The following is a 22614-nucleotide window of genomic DNA, read 5'->3' as shown; positions in this document are numbered from 1 at the left end:
TAACAGTTGGACCCCATGATCTCAAAGGTGATCTCTTTTCCAATCTAAATGATTCTATGATTCTTCCTCATGGCACCCCCTGCTTGAACAAGATTATGCATCCAATTAGTTCATATGTTGTTGTCCCTACAAGATCCTCTCATGGACAGTTTGATTTGATGCTGCTTTCATATATAATCATCTCTGTCCTTTTGACCTCTTCCACTGAAAGATGGGAATACATACATATCTCTGTTATGTTTATGGTAACTAGGTGATGGACTCTTTTTTCTCCTACTTCTCAGATACTTACTCAAAATGCATTGCTTTTGTTTTAAAAAGAAAAACAAAATGTGTCTCAGCTCTGCTGTTAATGTACATGCCATGCCATCTTGCATACTATTTTATGAGATTTTTTTAATTACAGACTTCAAGCACATTTTTACATGACACCTCTACAGTATGAGGAACAGGATCCAAAAACTCCAGACTGATAGTCACCAGAACTTTTGAGTTGATGACTTTTCAATTGTTTATATAAAAGAAATACTGTGAATGTTTCCTTAGATACTAACAATGAAAAGACCATATCCCACAAGGCACTTAGTAATTAATATTCTAAGTTAGAAGGCAAAGACGAGGGTGATATTGCTGTCCTTGGATTTGGTCTCTTTGGATGAGGACTGAACTGTTTTCACATGAGACACCAGCTTATGGAATCCCATTAATTCTAATTTAATTATAACATCATGATATTCACTACTCACGGTCAAATATCATATCACATTGCAAGCTGCTTCACGGTATCTGAGAGCTGTATGGAGATGACAAATTGAGCCTACATAAGAACAATTCCTAATTAGTTCTCATTTGGGCAGCTCAAAGGTTCTCTCTTCTTTTCCAATATTTCAAAAAGCCCTACATGTTAAACATACAGAGCAATTCTGAACATTTTAGCATTTTTTTCCACTTTTCTTATGGATGGTTGTGAACCACTTTCACCCTTGTTTTATCCACTGTACCTACTCAATGGATAAAGAAAGACATAGCGTACAAAGTTGTTTAGATTAATTTTGCAGGGGTATAGGTAAACTCCCACAAAATTGTAGACAAGAGAACAAAGCAAAAATATTAAGGAATTGCTAATACCAGAACAGCAGGTGTTAGCACTCATAAATGCATTAATAGCAACTGTCCACAAGCATGTGAGTAAACATAAAGGACAGAAGGGAACTTTAAAAGGTCATAAGCACTCAGGGATCTTGAGACAGATTTAGTCTTTAGTCTCACATACAGCTAATCAGGATCAGTCTGGAATCAACTAGCAAAAGTGTGGTAGTAGTAGTTCATGCCAGCAACAGAAAGACTATTCATTACTCTCACTGGAAGAAAGTGTTGGTCTCTCACTGATGCTGTTCATATCACCTGAAGACTTCAAGCAACAGGACTACATTTCAGCATTCAGAGCGCCACTCATGCGTACATTCTTCTCAATTAACCATGATGCCTAACCAAAAACTTTTGCTCCTCTGGTACATAATGGAAAGCAAAATCCAGGCTGCCTCCAAGGAGGAACCTAACCACAGAGTAATATCAACACTTAAAATAAATCTCTGTGTATTCTAACAGTCTAATACCATTTTTCGTTCGTAGTTGCAATGCCTTTTACAAAGAAGCTAGCAATTACTATCCATACAGCAATGCAATATAAATATGAGTTTGCACATGCCCCCCCCCCCATTAATTACCAACATCCCATACATGAATAAAGTTTAAAGAATAGCTATGAATCACTTACAGTCCTCTTAATTCAGCCTAATATAGAACTCGACCTTGGAACTTTTTTTCAAATGCGACAATCTTTACGACACCTAGTATGCAATGTCTGTATGTGCAATGATGTGTTGCCACACACACCTTGTTTCTGTGGAATGAACCCTGCAGAAAAGCAGCAGCGATCACTACTTTGGCATCTTCAAAAAGGGGTGAAAGCTCCAGACTCTCCACCGGTGTCCTGCAATAGGTCAGGAAGAAACACAGTAAGACTTGAAACTTGAGGTAAATTTTTCAAAAGCAGTTTTTTTCTTCAGGATTGTTTTAATTCCCGTTTTTGACACATACTTCAGCATGATCACGGAACGAAAGATGGCATGCGTTAGGATATTACTCCCCAAATGGAGGGGTTGAAAGTTAGAGCTTAAGAGTCTGAACGCTGCTCCTTATTCATTCTTTCATGTGAGACCATACCTCAACCCATGAAAAACCACCAACTTGTACCTGTACATTAAACTCCGCATGAGGCCAGGGCGCAGCCCCACATTCCCCGCCGCCCCCCATGCCTGGGGCTGCCCGCCAGCAGGTTCCCTCAGCCGTGCCGCCGCCCGCCGGTCCCGCCAGCCTCCCTCACGCGCCCGTTCCCGCTCCCGCCCCGCGCCAGGCACGGCTGCAGCGACCCAGCACCCCTGCCTCCGCTAACGCCCCTTCCCTGCCTGCATTCCACGGCCCTCTTCCAGGTCCTGCCCGGCCCTCGCCACTCGGGCCCTGACGCTGAGGCGCGGGGGACCGCCGCCACGGCCGCCCCGCGCCTCGTCCCCTCAGGCCGCCTCGTCCCCCCAGGCCGCCTCGTCCCCTCAGGCCGCCTCGTCCCCTCAGGCCGCCTCGTCCCCTCAGGCGGCGGTAGGCGACGCTGGGGGGCGCGCAACCTCCGCAGCCCCACCCTGGCCCCGCGGGGCAAGGCGGGGCGGGGCGCGAGCGGGGCGGGGGTACCTCTGAGGGGACGGCGGCACCTCTGAGGGGACGGCGGCGGCAGCAGCATCTCTGAGGGGACATTGTCGTCGTTGGCAGCTCTGAAGGGACGTTGGCAGCGGCTATGACAGACCACGAAGCGGCAGTCCCGCCTAAGTCCCGGCGGGCGCAAGGTAACCGCGGTAGGGGGGAGTGGGGACGGGGGCTCTCCCCAGGGGTCGCTCTGAGCCCGGGCGCGCCTTCCTGTCTCTCCCCGTTTTTCCGTTTTATTTTATTGAGTCGCTGAGGAAAGTTTGCAGATCCTTCACCAAAGTTAACCCCGCGGAAAGAGCGAGGAGCAGTGCTGCCTCGCCTCCCGGGCACCGCTCCGCTTGCCTCGGCCCCCAGCAGCTCCGCGGGCCCCGTCGAGGAGGCCGCCGCCTCCCCTGGAGCGGCCCCCAGCGCCCCGGGGGCCCCCGCGCAGGCCGGGCTCCTCAGCGGCTTCCCGGGCTGCGGGGCGCGGCGGGGGGCGCTGGCCGACGGTGCCGCCGTTCCCGCCTCGCATACCCTCGGAGACGGAGGGCGGAGGAGCACGACTAAGAGCTGGCCCCAGCTGCGTTAACTTACGGGATTTCTGTTGGTTTGTTTCCTGTACGGTAACTCGGATCACTAAGGGGAAAGCGAAACAAATGATTAAGAGCAGAGTCAACAGACGTAATCCCTGGGGCACTGCACCAGTAAATGAGAACAGAAAGAATTTGGGGACTGATTGATTACACCATCAGTGCTTTTCACTTGAGCGGAACGGTAGATAAGTGTGACTGAAGAAAAAAATAAAATATATTTCCTCAAGTGGGGCATGAAGCTGTAGTTAATTTTCATTTCTTATCTATCTAGTATCGTTATTCTAGCGGGTTTTGACCTTTCAGTTGGTAGGTGTTGGGTGTAATCCGGGTCAGGAAGTTTTAGAGATGATGCACTGAAAAAATACAAGTGTCTGTCACCACAAGCTGAAGGGTTTTCCTGTTACTTGCATCATTCAGAAACAGACTACAGAACAGTCACGGTTTATTTTACGTTATTGTTATCTGCCATTGGAGATGGAAATATATTTATAAGATCATTTCAAATATGAAGGCATTGGCTAGGTAATCTGAGTTGTTGTATAAATAACCATAGATCTATCTGGGCCCTGTGCCTAATGGCACATGCTAGTTCTTGTATCCGTGGAGAGGATCTGCATTTCATTCTGTGAGTATGTTAGTTATTAATACCTAACAGTGGTCACTCTGATGCTGACCTTGTCTGGGACTCTGCAAACCTTTCAGTTCATGTGCTACTGAGGTTGTTTCTTCTGTAGTTACTGTGTGAGGTGTTGTTTTGGAGGCTAAAGCTGGCTACCAATTTTTTTTGTCATAAGTTTCTGTATTCTGGTTATTACATGTAATAATTTTGGCTATTTCCCATGTGAAATGCTTAGAGAAGCATCTGAAAAGACATTTAGTTCTCATTGAAAGTAGTATTCCTTATTATTCCTGATTGTTTGCTAATTAGCAGTTGAATAACTGTCTTGGAAAAACACCTTCAGTCATTCTTGGACAGTGGACCGAGCAGCACAACAGTGGAGATCTTTATCTAGTGTTGCTTGCCTTGTTTTCAGTCCACTTGATCCTTCATGCGTGTTTTGGTTTAAATCTGGTAGGTTGTTTGCACACTTGTGGGAGAAGGTCCCTTCCTCCGGTAAGGGACCTGGGAGTCTGGCACATTTTTGCTCTTTGACAGTGATGGGCTTGTTCGGATTGCATAGTGGAAGAAAATTAATTGCAAATGCAGTGTATGCCACACCTCAAGCAGTAACAAGAACTTCCCCCTTCTATCTCAGCCTCCAGCACTTAGTGTTTATTATAAATTGTTAATACAGTTTGATGATCCAAGTGATAATTTACTCTATCTGAAGAATAGACTATTCTATTTTGTAACGGCTAAAGTAACGGTAACTGTTCTGGTCAGCTTTAAAGGGATTGAAGGGTGATTCAGTTAATTTTTTTTTTAATTATTCTTTCTCCTTGTGGTTTATTTCCTAAAGAGGTATGTAATCTGTTGCAGACTGTCCACGAGTAAGACTTCTTTGATTAAGTTCCAGGTGTGAATTTTTAATATCTTGATACTAAAAAGCAAGAATGTCACAAGTGTTTGAAATGAAGCTGTAAACAGAGTGTTTGGCCCTTTAGAAAATCAAGCAAGAGGGAACCGAAGCTGAGTAGCTAGAGTTACTGCATGTTAAAAATGGACTTCCAGCTGTTGGTGCCTCATCAGCATCTGTAGCATGGAGAACTAGTTCATGGCTAAATTATAATTAAGCCTTGCAACTCTTCTATGTCAGTAGCTGTTTTTAAATCATAGCTATTTGCGATAGCTGAAGTTGGAAAGAGAGGTTATTAAACATTTGTATTTAATAAAATATTAAAATACTAATACTACTTATTTTCAGGTTGCTGTGATTTACTTCCAGGCTTTCTGGTTTTTTATAGTTCATATTCCTATGTTTAATTGTGCTTTTTCCAGACTGAAATTGGTAATTTCTTTGCAAATTTGAAATCTCTCATTGTTAGGGAAAAAAGATTGGTTTTGTTCCACATGTGCTGCCTTTAGCATGTTATTGCAACAGCTAATTGCATATATCTGTCTGCTCAAAAAATGCTAAGCACAACTCTGTCCCTAAGAGAAAAGGTGATGGTTGTGAATTGCTTGAGATTAGAACCAGGTTTTGCCTTTAATCAGAGGCCTAGCCAGTAGCTGGTATCTGTGTGTTCAATCCCTTCGAATGATGCCATATTTTGCAATTCCCTACTCTAATTGAAATAAACTTGAAGCTTTAAAACCTCTTCAGGAAAATAAAAAAAAAACTATATCTATCTAAAAGAGCACATAATATCTGGAACATGGAATTTGAATGTTAGTGATAGCACTGGGTGAGCCTGCAACACTCTTATTTTGAAAGTAGTTTGACTTTTAATTAATTGAGTACCAGGGTGTATTTTCCCCATTCTTCTTTATCATGCTGGATCTCCAGGCCTGAAGGGATCCTTTTTGTTAATGTGAAATGATCCAAAGTTATGATGTACCTGACGTGGCTGCACATGCATATGATAGTGCCATAGAGGATGACTATAGATTGATGGAGTAACAAGATTGGGTGGAGGTCCATCTTGTAATGAAACAAATATTGTCTTCCTACAAGGAAAGGAAATAAACTAGGAGATATTAGTGATGTATTTTGAAATATTACAAGTCAGATGAAAAGTTGAGTAGGACTGTTAAAAGCAGCAATGTGCTACAGTGCAGATGCCTTCAAGTTGCACAGTTGCTCAAGAATTTTTGCTTTTTTTTTTAATTGTTTGCCTTGATTTGCATGCCAACAGCCTGCTATCAATTCAAGTTGTGTACTTGTCTGCTTTTTAACTTCGAAGAAAATTTCAGTGGAGTGGTTAGAGATGGTGGAGTTGGGCTCGTTCTGGCATAGGTGGGACTTTGAGCATCTTTTCACGACCAACAGAGTAGTTGAAATGGACTCCATGTCTTCATCACTATTTCTTAATATAAATTATTCCTATCATTAAAACCAGTTCTGCAATTAATAGTAACAGATGCAATACAGTCATCAATTTGGCATTTTCTTATGTGATTATATTTTCTAGGCCTTGTCTCCACAAGTCATAACACCTTTAAAGTGAGGGACAGCTCTCAACACCAATAGCGATGGAGAAAATGCTGTGTACTCTACATTTTTAACATGATCTTAAGTTTTAGGTGGTGTCTTTTTTTAAGCCATTACATTGTTTTTCTCATTGCTTTTTCAGAAGCTGCATACATTACAGTATATTAATATTTAAATATATATCCCCAGCAATTATTGTTAATAATCATGTATCTGTTGTATGAGGAACATTTTGGTTTTGTTGATTGTTTTGGTTTGCTGGGATTTTTTTCTTTCAGAGGAGTAAATTGCATTTTTCGGTTTTGAGTTTGATTGTATAATGGTATCAGAAGCATCACATGGGGGGTCTGGCTTAGGGAGAAGCAAAACCCAGTTCTCCAGTTCCCAGGCAGAAATCTCACTACAAAACCATTTTTCCTTATTTCTTACTCCAGTTCTCTTTGGCTAATCTTGAATGCTACAGATGTAGCTAAGAAACAAAAGACAAACTTTTTATTTGTGCTTTGCCTCTGCATCAGAAAATATGCTGGAAGTCTGTTTTCAGTAATTCTGTAGTTGTTTTGTGGGGACTTAGTGAAAAGATTTATCTTTGAAATGTTCTTTGACACTGCCTGCCACAAAGAAAGATATTTATCTCTATTAAAAGGTTCACATATGTGATGGGTGACAGAGGGCTGGGAGGCAGTATACTGTAAGCAGCACTTAGTGAGGTGTAAAACCTCTTTTTTTCAGCACATTGGGTGAGCAGAGATACACATCATCTGCAAGAGGTGCATCTGAGGCTGCACATTATACCAGCACCCTCCCTCTCTGCCAGTCTCATTTCAGTGCTGTTGAACTAGCTGCTATTTAGCATCCGCTGTCAATAAGCGTGACTGAGAAATCTGGCAAGAATGGCCTGTTGATGAAGTTATCAGAGTCCTGTGAATGAGATCTTCAAAAATTGCAATAAGAAAGCTCATTCCACAGATGCCAAGCATGTTTCTTGTATTTCATACAGTTTTTCACAAGACAGCATCTCTCTCGCTTTTTGTATTGTGAAATACACTACATTGCGGGACAGTCATTGTTGCTAAATAAAGTGTGCGCTTACTCAGTTTTGAAATTATACATTGTGAGTTGTGACTTCTAGCTTCATGTTCAACAGGGAAGCAAATGGATATTTATTTTTTTTCCATGCTGTAGTTCTGTAGAGCAGGTAGATGGGTGATGGTGAAGATGATGTTAAACTGTAGAGTAGAACTGAAGCAGGATCCTCCTCGGCTCCTTTAGGTTATAAAAGTTGATAACTAAAAGAGAGAAGGAGGCTTTTCCTCCTTATCAATGTAGATTGTGAATACTTTTTATGGTTTTAGGCTGACTAATACTTGGTTGCTAAATGAAAGGTAATGTTCGCTAAATGAAAGGTAATGCTCCCTTTGGTAATGAGTTTATAGGTGTTGCTTAATGCTTACAGCTGCTCAGTACCACTATATTAGGTAATGCCTTTCCTTGACTTTCATAAGTCCTGGAAATTACTTCTTTAATCTGATATTTCTGTTATTTAATAATAAACCTGTGGGGCAATATATTTAGGTAACTTTCCATAGAGGAACTTTAAAATGACACATGATATGATGTGGCCCTGAGGGTTATTATACTGGTGTGTGACATGGATATAAATTATAGATAAGATAGCCAACCAGCTTCAGAAGCTTTGAGTAATGTTACAAAGTTCAAGATACTGTATGAGACAAAAACTGATTATCCTCCACCACCTCTATAGTCCATCTTACTTGAAAGCTAAGAGTAGCTCTAAGACCCACCATCAGTGAAAAATAGAACTGGAAACTGCAGTGTTGGTTCCCAGTTATTTTGCTGACTTCTATGACTTGACTTCAGTCAAATATTGTGGATCTAAATTTGCAAAATATATACTGTTATTTGCTATTGCTCACTTTCAAGGTTAGCGATGTCTAAGGAGTGATCTGTCTTCATTCTCTATCCAAGGTGTACCACTGCTAATGCTGAGTTCACTTGTGCGCACAATAAAATGCTTAGTTGTGTTCCTGGTTATTAAAATCAATGGATGTTTTTTCAAAATCAACACTTTGCTTTATAATGAAGTGGGTTCTACTTAAAATAACTGGTTAGGGTGGAGACTGAGACTTGTATTTTATAACTGGCCAGTTTTGTTTTGTAGTTTGAATTGTAGGTGTGTTTGGTGAATACAGAAAACAAGTCATTATGTAATTCCAGGTAGAACTAAAGTAAAACTCCTAGATTCTTTAATGCCGTTTCTTTCTAAGCAAGCTGGTAAATGCAGTCCATTAGATAACAGGAGTCCAGTCCTTCAACTATCTGTGGGATTGATCAAGTCAGGATAACACTTGCATATTTGCAGCACTGTAAAGGAGTATGTACAGTTCAGCAAAATCAGGGAGTGTGCTCCTGAAGCAACATTCTTTCATCTAAATGTGAGAATTGTGTTTTTCTGAGCTTTGTGGGTGCTACTTGACACTTCATACTTTTGGTTTTTTAAAGGATGGAATGAGAAAGATGAATGCCAGTATCTCCCCAGTAGGACTGTGACGCTTGTGAGTGCTCGGTTTCACCCTGGGATGTCCCCACTTGGCAGTGGGCTCCTGGCAGCCTGTTAGGAGTCTTAGCTGTCAGGATAAGAAACTTCCTGTAGCTTTATGAATGCTTCCCAGCACGTCCGCAGTTTGTTGCTATGCATTTCTTTTTTTAGCCGTGTAGTATTTGAAACCGCTAGCTCTTGTTATTTGCTGGTTCTGGAAATACCTTCAGTTGGTGCCATTTCACAATGGAGAACTATCACATTTGTTTTCTAAGCATAAGGAGTCTTTGGCCAAGAAGTGCTTTGTAGAGACTTTATTTCATGTCCAGCAAATCTTGCACCGTATCTTATCCTACTTCCTAGATACAACAGTTCCGAGAATTGTGATTTTCTTAGATCTGCACCTATGACAGCTGGAACATAAACCAAATTCTAAATGTCCTGACACTGGAGTTGGTAGACTATGGGGTATTTGCTTCTAACTCATTAAGCAAATGTTCCTCTGACTGACTTAGACAATAAAAGAACAGGATTTCTACTGGGGCTGACTGGTCATTCTGCTAGAGAAAACTGGGGAAGGAGTCATTTGAGACCCTATACTTAAATGTTAGCATACTTAATTCTGCCTAAATGTTACTTGGACCACATTCTGCCCTCAGCTATCTTGCTGCAGTGGGTTTGCATGGCAGGGTTTTGGTAGTGGGAGGACTACAGGGGTGGCTTCTGTGGGAAGATGCCAGAAGCTTCCCCCACATCCAACAGCCAATGCCAGTCGGCTCTGGGATGGACCCGCCACTGGCCAAGGCCAAGCTAATCAGCAACAGTGGTAGCGGTTCTGTGATAATATACTTAAGAAGAGGGAGAGGGGGTGGAAATCTGTGCAAAAAATTGCAGCAGTAGAGACGAGTGAGAATATATGAGAGCAACAACTCTGCAGACACCAAGGTTGTCGAAGAAGGAGGGTGAGGAGGTACTCCAGGCACCAGAGCAGAGATTCCCCCTTGCAGCCCATGGTGAAGACCACAGTGAGTCAGGCTGTTCTGCTACAGCCCCTGGAGGTTAACAGTGGAGCAGATATCCACCTGTAGCCCATGGTGGACTGCATGCTGGAGCAGGAGGATGCCCAAAGGAGGCTGTGACCCTGTGCACAGCCCATGCTGAAGCACGTTTGCTGGCAGGACTTATGGACCCATGGGAAGAGTTGCCCAGGCTGGAGCAGGTTTGCTGGCAGGACTTGTGACTTTGCCGGGAAACCACGCTGAAGCAGCCTGTTCCTGAAGGACTGCACCCCATGGAAGGGACCCATGCTGGAGCAGTGTGTGAAGAACTGAAGACCACAGGAAGGACTTGTGTTGGAGAAGTTCATGGGGAACTGTCTCCCATAGGAGAGACCCCATGCTGAAGCAGAGGAAGGAGTGGCAGAAACAACATGTGCTAAACTGACCACAGCTCCCGTTCCCTGTTCCCCTGTGCCCCTGTGCCGCTTGGGAGGAGGAGGTAGAGAAATCAGGAGTTAAGTTAAGCCCAGGAACAAGAGAGGGGTGGGAGAAGGTGTATTTTCTGTTTTAAATGGTAATAATTTTCCCCAAGTCGCATCTGTTTTTTTGTTGTTTTTTTTTTAAAGTGACAGCAATTCCTGAGTGATCCGCCTGTCCTTATCTACCCACAAGCCTTTTGTTGTGTTTTCTCTCCCCGTTTAGTGAGGAGGGGAATGATCGAGTGCATTTGATGGGGACCTGGCATGCAGCTGGGGACAAACTGCCACATTTGCAACTTCTAGAGACTAGTGAAAATGAAAGCAGAATTTGGCTTTTAATTTGATTTCTGATCTAAACCTAATGAGTTTGACTGGAGGAGTAGTGCTAACAGTGGTTTACTTCAGGAATAGTCAACATAAATATCCAGTTGTAGGTGCTTTCTTTAACAGGCACTCTTGCTTTTAAAAATGTGAAAAGTTCTGCTCTTTTCTTGCAGATGATGCTGATACTGGCCTTGGTTTGTGTGGATGGATTCTGGTGATCACTTCACTTTTTTTCACTATTATTACATTTCCTGTATCAATCTGGATGTGCATAAAGGTAAAGTTGTTCACTCCTGAGTTGGATTAAGACTTTAAGCAATGCAGATGCTTCCTAGTGTTTATTATTGTTCTTTATTTTATTTATTTGTTTTAAACACAAATTAATCTCATTCTGCCTTTCTTGAAGTGTAACAGACAGTTATAGCAAACCCCAATATTTCAATGCATTGATCTTCAAAGCGAAGAAAAAAGTGCTATTATACTGTTTAGTCAAAATTATTTTTGTGTTGATGTCTTTATTAAGTCTACCCAGTTGTCATTAGTATATAAGATTGTTTGGAAGATCAGAGTAATTGCAAGAATGCATAATTACTCTAGGAGGACTGATTTATTTTTTTTTAAGAGATCTCTCCCTGTATATGTATGTGTATAAATATGATGTAAATATAAATATATGTGTGTACGTGCATGTGGCTGTATGTGACAGATTTGTAGAGACTGTGTTATCTGTGGTCACTGTGAGCTTGATGTTCTCAAGTTTCTAGACTGGAGGAAGTAGCTCCTGCTTTGTTTTGGCTAACATACCAGAATTAAGAGCTGGAAAAACCCCTGCTGGGTCACATACACTGCACTTGGCTTTGTTGTTGCCAGGATATTCCTGACGGCTGCTTCTATTGCTTGGTCCTGTGCAGATGATGTGCCTTGCTTCTGCTGTAGCTTCTGCTTTTGATAGATGGTGCCACAGTCTGACTAGTATTTATTGCGGACTGTTGTCCAGCTTGTTCCTTTTGCTGCTTGGGTTTTTGACAGTGAACGTTAGGCTAAGATTCTCAAAAGCAGCCAGGATAGAAAGGTATTTACATTAGAGACTCAAGACTGTTTTAGACTAATGTATGTGTAGTTTGGAATCCATCATACAGCTTCTGGAAACTCTTGTGTGACATCCAACGTTTATTACAGATTATAAAGGAATACGAGCGAGCCATCATATTCAGACTTGGACGCATCTTAAAAGGGGGAGCAAAGGGACCAGGTATGTCTTGGAGAGCATCCTTAATATTTGTTCTAATTAAGTCATCGGCAAATTAATAATTGTCTAGAGACATTGCATTAGACTGGCAAATGGATTTCTCAATAATTTTGTAACTTCCAGTAAGAGGATATGTTACTTTATATGGAGAAGGTGGTAAACGAATTATCTGTGAGCCTTACCCAGATCTCCTTAGTTAATGCGTGGTCTTCGGATAGAATCAAAAGCACAGAATATAAAGACAGGAATAATGGTATCAAATGAGCTATTTTCAAAAAGAAGTTTAGTATGTCAGCTAAAACCAAATGGTCTGAAAGCCTCAGTATTCTTCAAAGATATAGAAGCAATTAAATTATGTGATAGTTTTGAAAAGTGTCCTATGTACATTAGAAATTCTGATGAGATCTGAAAGAATGTTATTTTCAGCTGTTGCTCCTGCTGCTCAAAGTGACGGGAAGGGCAATAGCTTCTTTCTTCATTTTCATCCAGATTTTGCAATACTTCTGCATTGCTGTAAAGTTGAAAGAATTACAGTGATCCACCAGAAGAAAGAGGTTGACAGTTTCTGGTTGCCGGAATTAGGCCCCACAAGTAACTGTGGGGAACAAATTTTCCAAAGTAACTGTTAACAGTTCTGGGTTTCTTTTTTCCAAATGTTAAAGATCTCTAAATAATTTAGTCCTGAATAAATTGAGGTTTCTTAGCATACTTTTTTGAAAATCTTACCCTGGTTTAAAAGCCACTAATGAACATGCTGCTGAGCTCATTACAGAGAGCGCTATACAGCTACAGTGGTTGGATGTAAGCTTATTTCAGTAGCAAGTTTCATCTGTTTTAATGACCTATTTTCACATCTTCTTGAATGATTTTTTTTGTCCAGGTTTGTTTTTTGTCCTGCCCTGCACAGACAGCTTCATCAAAGTTGATATGAGGACCATCTCTTTTGATATTCCTCCCCAAGAGGTGAGTTTGCATTTGCCTTTGTATCTGCTAAAGTGTTTTTTGATATTTTTTTTTTGCACTTTTTCCTTTTTCCCTCTTGGTATTGTGTGGCATTTAGTTTTACTGTAGATTTCTTGCGCAGGTTCTGTGTATTCTGAGAATACATACATCCTTTGGTAATACCATTCTGTAAGAGAAGATCACTGGAGGAAAACAAATGACGCTGTCCTCTAAGGACTAGATAAGATAACTTAATACTGTCTAAGAGCTAGAATGGGAGGGGTTTGGAATGAAGGCTGCTGGACTGCATGCAACATTCTGTAATTGTTTCTGTGAAATCTGGAAGATTTCCAGAAGCAGCAGTGATCCTGTGCCAATTTATCTAGATATATGCACTAGCTGAAATAATGGGATGAAATTATTATATACATCAAATGCTATTCATAGCAACTCAGGGTAATGGTCTGCTCCCTTCTGTGAGTTTTGTGTGCATGTTGCTTCTATGTCCTGCTGTGCCCAGGAGCAGGAGGAAGATGTACCCCACCTAATGTCTTCTGATGTCCTTCAGTTTGGAGGTCCTAAAGAACAAAAAAAAAACCTTCTATTTCTAGTCTGGTTTTCCTTTGACATCTTAATTTTTTAGCAGAAACTCTCCACAGCATTAAGCTAGCTAAACTCAGTGATGCCAACTCAATGGATAAGAGGATAATAAAAAACAACTAGCCCTGTAAAAATAAGTTAGTGAACAATTGTATGATGATGATTATAACTGTCACCCTCATGTATCTGGTGTATTTTGGAAGACAAAGATGCTTGACGCAGCCTGTCTGGTGCATCTGTTTCCTGTCATATTTGCTAGTCGGTTTATTGCTCATCATTAGTTGTAGATTTAGACAAATGGCAACTGTCATGGTACACTCTAAAACGTAATTGGTAGAAACCTAATCACTGGCAGGCAAAATGTACTTGCAGCTGCTGATGTGCCATTAGTGAAAACATAGTTCTACAGGGTTTTTTTGACTTGATTAAATTAAGCTTATGGATTTAGGTTTGTTTGTGTTCTGTAGGTAAAAGCAGAAATATATTTTTATTTGCACAACTTCATTTCTGTGCATGTTACTCATTCTTCATTTATCTTAAGCTGTTACGAAAAGCCTGCTAAAATAGGTAGTTTGGGGAAGGACAGAGCAGGTAAGTCTTGAAGTTTAAGTAACTCACATCTCTCTGTCTTCAAATAACGTAATAGTAATTGTCTAGCATGGAATTAGGACACCTCTTCTTATGGTCATATGGCATACTTCAATCTCTTTTTAACTTAACTTTAAAATATAATTAATATTAATGCTTCTTTCCGGTGTACCTGCCTCTAAGCCTTCAAGAATATCTGTCTTTATCTTTGCAAGTACATTCTTTGCTTAAGATACAAGTGTTAAATTCAGTATATCACTTGAATCAAGCTCTGAGTATGTTCGCAAATTGGATTTCCTCTGCAACTTGTCTAGAAATCACCACATATTCATTTAGTAGCACAAGGTGGCAATCACAGGTACCTCCAAGGAGGACAGTGAACTTCTGGATAGTAACAGCGATATTTCTAATTAAACGTTGAAGTAAGGCTGGCATCCATGCAGTGGAAATACATCAGGCCCTTGGGACAGGAAAAACCAATTTTTTAAAGTAGCTAGATGTACTTCAGTGAAACCTTCCAGTCTTTTCTAAAATATCTCGTGGGCATGGCTCTCTGCCTCTAAGCTTCATTATACATTAACATATTTTTTCACAAAGTTTCTGCAGTTCTTCAGAGTTAACTTACACAGCTGTGCTGTGCTAGAGTCTCTAGTGTTGGCCATTCCTATGCTATGGCATAAGCAGTAATTGGGAACTGCCTTCAGCTACAGTCACACCTGCGGTATGGCAGAGTGTCTTTTGTGTTGGTTCTTTGAAAGTGCAGCTGAAATACACTCCCTCTTGTCTTGCCTGCTTTTGCATTTGTTTTATAAACCAACACACCTGCAGAGTTAAGTCTTGCTAAATCAATAGTCTTGTGACTGAAGTTAAATACAAGTAAAAATCTAATGCGTCCTGTATTTCCAATGATACTCGTTATTAGCCTTTTCTCTGTACAGAACCAACAAATGACCCTCTCCCATCAATGTTTCCAGTATGTGCTCCTAGAGTGCTTTAACCCATTTTGAATGTAGTGGTCACATATCCCCATCGCTGCATTTAAACAAAATAACTTTGAGTGCTCATGTTCTTGGAGCCTTTTTCTGTTACCTCAGTCCTTCACTGCATGCCTTTTGCGTTCCTGTACAGTCAGTCTGCCTCTTACCCATCTGTAATGATGAGCCTCACTGAGATATAGCGGGGGTACCTACCTGGCTGTGATGCATTGCTAGTTTCAGAATAAGAGGTTAAAGTTTCCCAGGTGAAAGAGCATATGTATTTTGGTGTAAATTATTTCTGATTTTTTTTTCCTGTCACTTGTACAAATTGCAGATCCCTCTGTGAATTTGAAGGAGTTAGAAATAACATTATGGCAAAGCTAATGGAATATATTTTTCCATGAGAAGTGTTCTAATCCCATAGTTTGCTTTGCAGAGCTGTACTGGAAGGTCTGTGCAGCTGTACATAGACGTACTCACATGCAGCATGTGCCTGTAAGAACTTTTGTTTTCAAGACAGTTTGAAAACATCTGTTTTACCATGGAAAAACTAGGGATTTTGTCAGATAAAACAAATACATAGTTCTCATTATAATTAACCATATACTTACCAAATTTTAATATGCTTTCCTTATTGTTTTTTAGATCCTGACCAAGGACTCTGTGACAGTTAATGTAGATGGAGTGGTTTATTACAGAGTTCAGAATGCCACCCTTGCTGTAGCAAATATCACAAATGCTGACTCAGCCACCCGTCTTTTAGCACAGACTACTTTGAGGAATGTTCTGGGGACCAAAAACCTTTCTCAGATTCTCTCTGATCGTGAAGAAATTGCGCACAGCATGCAGGTATGAGCAGCTTTACCTAAGCAGTCCATCAAACAATCAGTTAAGCAGTAACCCCATGGATAACTTGCAGGCCAGCATTTATTTTACCTTCTAAGTGATAAGCCAAGTTGTGATTTGAAGCTTTTGGCAAAATGCTTTCATGAGCTATTGGAATGGCATTCTGCAGAATAAAAATGAGTGACTAAAGTAATGACAGACCAGTGGAGCTCGCACGTGGGAATGAGGGCTACAGGAGAGGAGGGCTTCCCTGGATCATTGTGCTGTTGAGGGAAATTATGCCACAGAATTTCTTCAATATATTAATCAAGCTCTAAGTTTTTTTGTTAGTTTAAAAGTTACACTTTTATAATTATCAAATCACAATGTAAACACTGAAGCCTTTAAAGTCCAAAAATTCTAAGATAATACATCTGGCTTATTGGTCATCCTTCAAGTTGGGATGTTATTTTGCAGCCAGGTAGATGGCTTAACTTAATTGTCTTGCCTTATATAGGCCACACTTGATGAGGCAACAGATGATTGGGGCATTAAGGTGGAACGTGTGGAGATCAAGGATGTGAAATTGCCTGTCCAGCTGCAGAGAGCAATGGCTGCAGAAGCAGAAGCTGCCCGGGAGGCGAGAGCTAAGGTAGTAACATCAACATGTGGGTTTGTTGGTTTTTTTTTCCTTCATGAATAATTAAACGTGGTGATGTAGAAGATGAAGATTCTCAGCCAGATTGTGTTGTAGCGAATAGGAGTGCAGGGCGAGGTTTTTGTGGATTTGTCTGGGTGCTTGTTCTATTTCATTGTGGTTCATGTGGGTGCAGTTTCCTTCAAAAACACAGAATCTCAGTTTTTTTCGACACTCCAAGAACAAGTCATAAACAGAACAATGTCAAGGTTATTAGCTGGAGCCTGCAGTGAATTAGAAGCCAAACTTACTTCCAGATTTTGCCTGACTAGCCCTGATTTTAGGCAAGTGCTTTGTTTTCTGTTTGTTACTGCATATGAGAAATTAACCAGCTTGTTAATACTTCTGTCACCCTTAAGCTGACCAGTGATCAGTTGGTCATGAGATCTTTTTCCTTTCTGAGGTGGGAGATGATACTAAATATTGACGTTTGGAATAAAAATCTTCAGGGACAGTTAGAGCTGTGCTTTTCTAGGAGTAAGCAAGTTAGCTGTCTCCCTTAGTGTTCTGTGCCCTATGGCTTTCTCCTCTGGTGATTTGTTAATCCTGTCTTGAAAACTTAAATTTTACCTCCATAGATGCAACTGTAGATTCCCTTTTTAAAAAATAAACAAACAAACCCCCCTTTTTGGTAGACTAAACTGATAGATGGGGGTTTCTGATAGGTGTTAGTGGTTTGTTGAGTTGCCTGCCTGTAGAAAAATGGAACTTGCATTCCAAATACTAAAAGTCTGTCTTGGCAGAGGGAAGTTTACTAGAGTTCATCTAATGGCATGAAAATTACATCTAATCTTATGTTGTTTGTCTCACACAGGAATGATTTTTATGCACATAATATGACAGATTTTCATGTCCACCATTAATTAGGAGTTTCATTAACTTTAACCTGTGTTTAGGTTATAAAATTTGGGGTTTATTTTCATGGGAAATAAATGCTAAACTGAATTTCATTAGACTTTTCAGCTGTCCATTATTGAATGTGAAGCTGGTAGTACACCCAGGAAAAGATCTTTGAGTCTACATTAGTGCTTCAAGTATTGACTTCTGCTTTTATTTTTTTAAGCTTAATTACTTTGTGATTATTTTTTACTATTATTATTTATTCTGTTGTTTCAAATAATACTGTGCCCTTGCAAGTAGAACTCTGTAGGGAAATAGGCACTTGTGTGTGCTGACACATATGTAAATTGCTTCATCAGTAACTTACCTGTTGTAACAGTGCCACCCTCCAGTCCAGCCATCCTTTACAAATATTTGGAAAACTTTTCTGTTGTCCTCATGCAGAAGGGCCTTTCCTGTACAGAAATCTGTTCCTAATGAGCTTATACTTAAAAAGAAAGAGGGAATAAAAAGGTATTTCCCCAGTAAGAAACGAGCCATTCCTCTGTCAGGCCCTTGTAGATACAGAAAAATACAGGTTTAAGTAAAAAGTATTTTCAGATGTATATGGGGAGTTTTGAGAGGCAGTGCTGAAAGAAGCACAACAGCAATTTTTGAAAACAAGTGCACGTGTTGCATTTTCAAGACATGGTGCCAGCTTTTGTCATCTGGCATCCTGATGCTGAAAGGGAGGAAGACACAGGGCCTTGAAAGTGCTCAGGAGTAGCCTATGTCTGAGCGAGAGAAAAGGCAGAACTGGTGAAAGAATGTGGTGAGGGAAGGTCACATGATCAAAGTGAGAGCAGTGGCTTTGGTATATGACATACGGATGAAGTCATCCTACAGATCTCTAATTACTGCACCGGAATTAACTCTGTTTTATCCATGTTTCTTCCCCAGGTAATTGCAGCTGAGGGTGAAATGAATGCTTCCAGGGCCCTGAAAGAGGCATCCATGGTTATTACGGAGTCCCCTGCTGCTCTTCAGCTCCGATATTTGCAGACTTTGACCACTATTGCTGCGGAAAAGAACTCCACCATCGTCTTCCCATTGCCCATAAATATGCTGCAGGGCATCATGGATGCAAATCACTAGGGGGAGAGAGGAGAAGGTTTGGGGTAGGGTCTGGGGGAGTTTGGTACAGTGAATGCTTGCAACAATTAATTCCCTGCATGTTACAGCTTATGGTGGTGTTAACAAAGCAGATTTGCTAAGGAACCTCTGTTATTATACTAAGTGTGTTTTAAAACTAAAATGTAATGTTTGTGACTATAGACAATCCAAATATTTGAAATTGAAAACCTCTCGAAATGAGTACAAGCAGATGGTGGTCTTAAACAAGCATGTATCCATACTGTCCCGGATGGGACACCTTTAATCTATACCCTTCTGTTTTCAAATAGTGTATAAAACGAGTTGTGCTGAGGATGACATGCTCCAACAGCTGGAAAGAGAAGTATTCCTTTTAATACATAAATGGGTCTGTTGCCCTGCAAGGGAAGTGGAACAGCCTAACTGTCCTCTTGGAGTGTGGCTCTATGGGTTAAAGTCAGCAGATCACTGTTGTGTGGACTGATTCTCTCACTTACACAAGGAGAAGTAATGGAAGTTAATAGAGGAGTTGAGACTATGCTGGGTATTTCTGAAAATCAGGCTCATACCCTAAAATAGTCCCCTGTTCATGAGAAACAGTTGTTGGTGGAACTTTCCATCTCTGTTCTGCTGCACAGAAATGGCATAAACATGCCGTAGTTATGGATACATGCTTGCAGTCCCGATAGGCTGTTCTGTTGTTAGGGTGGCATGCCTGTATGGATTCAATGTTGCTTTAAAGCGCTAAGAAGTTGTTGGGTCTGCCTCTTCCCTTTCTCTCTTTAAAATGATTTTAAAAAGCCAAAGTATCGACCCCTGCATTTTATCCAGATTTAAAACCTTATTTCCTCTAGGAGTAACATCTCTGTAATGAGCAGGGCGTGGTGACATTTAATGGAAGATGCTGTGCTGTGTATGTATCTGTTCTAACAAATTAGTGATTTAACTTGTTGATGCTGTTTCTGAAGATGTGTACCGTTTGTTGTCAAACTGAGGGCTTATACCAAAAGCATGTAATCTTCAGTTTATGTAGCCTTAAGCTGGAAACCTGTTAAACTGTGCTCATATTTTGTACCTGTTTAGTAGATTAAAATGAGAAGCATGAGAGCCTGCATGGGGGGGAGGCGTTTTAGGCTATCACCATCTTCATTTATTGGGAGGTGGCAACGAAAACAAAAAGCCAAGATCAATGATTTAAGTGCCCTTCTCACACTGCTGGCATGAAGTTCCTAACTCATTTTACCAACTTTCTGCTACAGTCAGCTGTGTATTTAACAGGTATCTTGATGAGGACAAGGTCTGCTCACCTGTGCCTTCGTCACTGTTAGGGCTTGGAAGGGCTTGAGCTAATTGGCACAGTTTCTTTTCTGCCTCTGCTGTGAACATTTCTTCCTCTGCATCATAAAGGCAATAACCTGTCTACGTGTTTTCAGTACTTCAGGTAGTGTAAGCAGAGCTTGACTTTTTGCTGGGAGAGGTACTGTTAACAAAGCTGTAGTAATTAGCATTACTGTGCTCTCAGGCTTGAAGTGGGAAACACAGTAACTGCACAGCTTGAGGTTAATCCCTGGGGAAGACCAGTGAATCTGTAAATCCCACTGGTGCTGCTGTAGGTGGCCACCCCTGTGAATTCTTGTTGACACCAGGAGCAGGCTTTTTGCTCTCATCCTGAATAAAAAAAAAAAAAAACCCACGCTGCTGACTGAGTGACTTTCTGAAAAAGTAAATACTGTTAATTTATCAGGGTCTTAAATGCTAATAACTCGTGTAAGTGAAGAGCAAAACAATCCCCAAACCCCCAAAATAATTCCTGTAACCATTTAGTAAAAAGCACATGTGCAAAAGATGGCACAAAGGAGGTTTCGTTTCCTCAGGTGCACTTGTTTCAAGCAAGTTCAGATGTGAGATCTACAGGTTCTGTTTAATGTTTTCTCCTTTGTAACAAACCCCACCATTTCTATTCTTCACATACTTCATAGGCGCTTTATTGTATTAAATATAACCAAAGCAAGGAGGTGGGTCAATGACTGGTCATGATTGTTTTTTGGTAATTATTGCACAGCTAATTGGCTATTAACATCATTGCCTTGTTAACATGCATCCTGCAGGAGGAAGTAGCTCTTGAAGGCACTGAAGGCACTAAACTTGCTCCATTAAAAAAAAAAAAGAAAAAACTTGTTCCTTAGACATCCACATCTGCCATTGCTCTCTCTAGAGGATCAACAGCCCAGTAGTCGTCGTCCCAGCCCAGGAACCAGCCGGAGAAGGTCGGCGGCTCGAAGCCTTGCTTCACCACGGTCACCGGTGTTCTCTTGTCGCGGCTGGCAGGGTCGGTTTCAATGTACCTTTTAGCTGAAAACACACAAGGAGAAGGAAATCTTTTAGAGTACAGGGCTTACAGAGCAGCAGCTGAAACAGCTTAGTGGGGGCTACGCGGCTGCTAGAGCTACAATTTTAGATTGTTTATTTAAACAAAAGAAAACGCACAGTTTTCACTCTAACAGGTGTTGATAAACCGTAGAAGACTGGCACTTGTCTGTAGAAAACTGACATCAGGATTATAAAATGCTGTAATACTGTGGCAGCCTACACCCGCCTGCCCCCACAAGGACAGGTTTTCAGTGCTGGGGGTTGAGCACAGTGTGTCTGAGTACTGCACCTCTACTCTGACCCTTGGGATCCTCCTTTCTGGAGAGATGGGATCTGTTTGATCACAACACTGACTTTTATGTTGTGATTAAGGTATGTTTCTCAGTACGTTAAATTGCCTTCCCTTTGATCAGATAGTGGGGAAATAAGAAACAGTTAGGGAAAATGTGACATTACCAGATTTCAGTGCCTCAGTCTTTTCTTCTTCGTGGGCATCTTTCCCGATCCATACAAAGACCTAAATATTAAAAAAAACCCAACAAAAAACCAACAGCTTATTTCAGCAACAGTCGATCTCTTTATGAAAGAAAGAATAATTTAGATAAAGCTTCAGTGAACAGAGCACGGCACAGAGTAAGAACATCCTCGTGCTGGTGTGGCTGGACCGTTGACCTGTGTGACTCAAGCATAGATAACAAGTTTTGTGACTGCATTTTACCTACATAAATTGTAGATAGATGAACAAATTACACACTAGCTTAACATCAGGAGAAAGTAGCGGATGTTTGAAAGTTCTTACATAAAACATACGAAGTTCATCTCTTAGGTTGCCTTGTGGCCAATTTATGCAGTCTGTTACTGAAAAATAAAAAACGCGTCGGTATCTTAAACTGCTGAATTTTAACGATGGTTCCCAGCCCCTTCCAGCTGTGACGAGGATACAGCCCTTGAGAAGTGTACAGGCTGGGCAAGTACACGCGATACCCAACAGCCTGTTCCTTCAGCCCGCCAAAGCAGCAGCAGGACACCAACTTTTCTCAAGTTCCAGGTGTAAGTTTTCTTCAGTGTCACTAGTGAGGTGATCTGTTCTGGGTTCTGAAGATGAAAGGGCTCAGTAATACAACTCTCCCAGCTCCTGTAATTTGGGTCTCAGTCTAGAGCCAATTTGAGCATATTCCTTGCTCCTCTCTTCACTAGGCAATAAATGTGACATACCTGATCCCATGTGTCAAGGAGCATAACGTCGTCTGTAGCAAGGTCGTCCTGAGTCAGATCTCCAGGAACTTCTTCAATCTGGAAAACACCGGGTTGAGATGAGTACACGCTTCAGGCACCATTTTACCTTTAGAGAAGAAAGCCAGTTCGCAGAGGCTCTAGTTTCACCGTTGGTGAGCTGCACCAAGCTAGCCGCAGGGGGTGTCTGACCATGCAACTCAGGCCGTGTTACAGAAGCACCCTTGGACCACAGAACACAAAACCAGTCTGTCTACACAGAGAAACTGGCTTGCACTCGTGCCTCTTTATACTTGAAAGATTCACGAGTTAAAATTCGAGGAGCCTGACTGCTGGTTGTTAAACAGGGGAGGGCCAGTTTGATGCTTCAGAAAGTCGCT

At 41.3% G+C, this 22614-nt stretch overlaps 2 protein-coding genes across 7 annotated transcripts in view; one reads left to right on the top strand and one right to left on the bottom strand.

The window, feature by feature from the left end:
• The first annotated feature begins 2748 nt into the window (after positions 1-2748).
• Positions 2749-20655, top strand: STOM (stomatin). Of its 3 annotated transcripts, none has more exons than XM_040605907.1 (7): positions 2749-2906; positions 10956-11059; positions 11962-12034; positions 12912-12994; positions 15784-15987; positions 16481-16615; positions 18440-20655. In XM_040605907.1, exons 1-7 carry the CDS (start codon positions 2849-2851, stop codon positions 18632-18634), a joined length of 852 nt encoding a protein of 283 aa, XP_040461841.1. In that variant the 5' UTR covers positions 2749-2848; the 3' UTR covers positions 18635-20655. The 3 variants fall into 3 exon arrangements, with proteins under 3 accessions (XP_040461841.1, XP_040461842.1, XP_040461843.1); XM_040605908.1 differs by having other exon boundaries at positions 2750-2897; XM_040605909.1 differs by lacking the exon at positions 2749-2906 and adding an exon at positions 4827-4846.
• GSN (gelsolin) overlaps positions 20648-22614 on the bottom strand; it is a 26303-nt gene continuing 24336 nt past the window's right edge. For all 4 annotated transcript variants that reach the window (XM_040605906.1, XM_040605905.1, XM_040605904.1 and 1 more), the window contains exons 15-17: positions 22217-22294; positions 21458-21518; positions 20648-20983 (exon numbers count right to left, since the gene is read on the bottom strand). In XM_040605906.1, coding sequence (XP_040461840.1) covers positions 20814-20983; positions 21458-21518; positions 22217-22294 — 309 coding nt within the window. In that variant the 3' untranslated portion in view covers positions 20648-20813. The remainder of the gene's footprint in view (positions 20984-21457; positions 21519-22216; positions 22295-22614) is intronic.

The sequence above is a fragment of the Falco naumanni genome, chromosome 9, assembly GCF_017639655.2.
Source record: "Falco naumanni isolate bFalNau1 chromosome 9, bFalNau1.pat, whole genome shotgun sequence".
Taxonomy (NCBI): Eukaryota; Metazoa; Chordata; class Aves; order Falconiformes; family Falconidae; genus Falco; species Falco naumanni.
The sequence above is the reverse complement of the archived record's forward strand: the minus strand, read 5'-3'. Positions and strand labels throughout refer to the sequence as shown.

What these genes read in the sequence shown, in the direction of transcription:
- STOM (XM_040605907.1), top strand. Translation starts at nt 2,849, where the DNA reads ATGACAGACCACGAAGCGGCAGTCCCGCCTAAGTCCCGGCGGGCGCAA. An exon ending in AAATTGCGCACAGCATGCAG is followed by an intron (nt 15,988 to 16,480) that starts GTATGAGCAGCT and finishes TGCCTTATATAG; the next exon opens with GCCACACTTGATGAGGCAAC. An exon ending in CCCGGGAGGCGAGAGCTAAG is followed by an intron (nt 16,616 to 18,439) that starts GTAGTAACATCA and finishes TTTCTTCCCCAG; the next exon opens with GTAATTGCAGCTGAGGGTGA.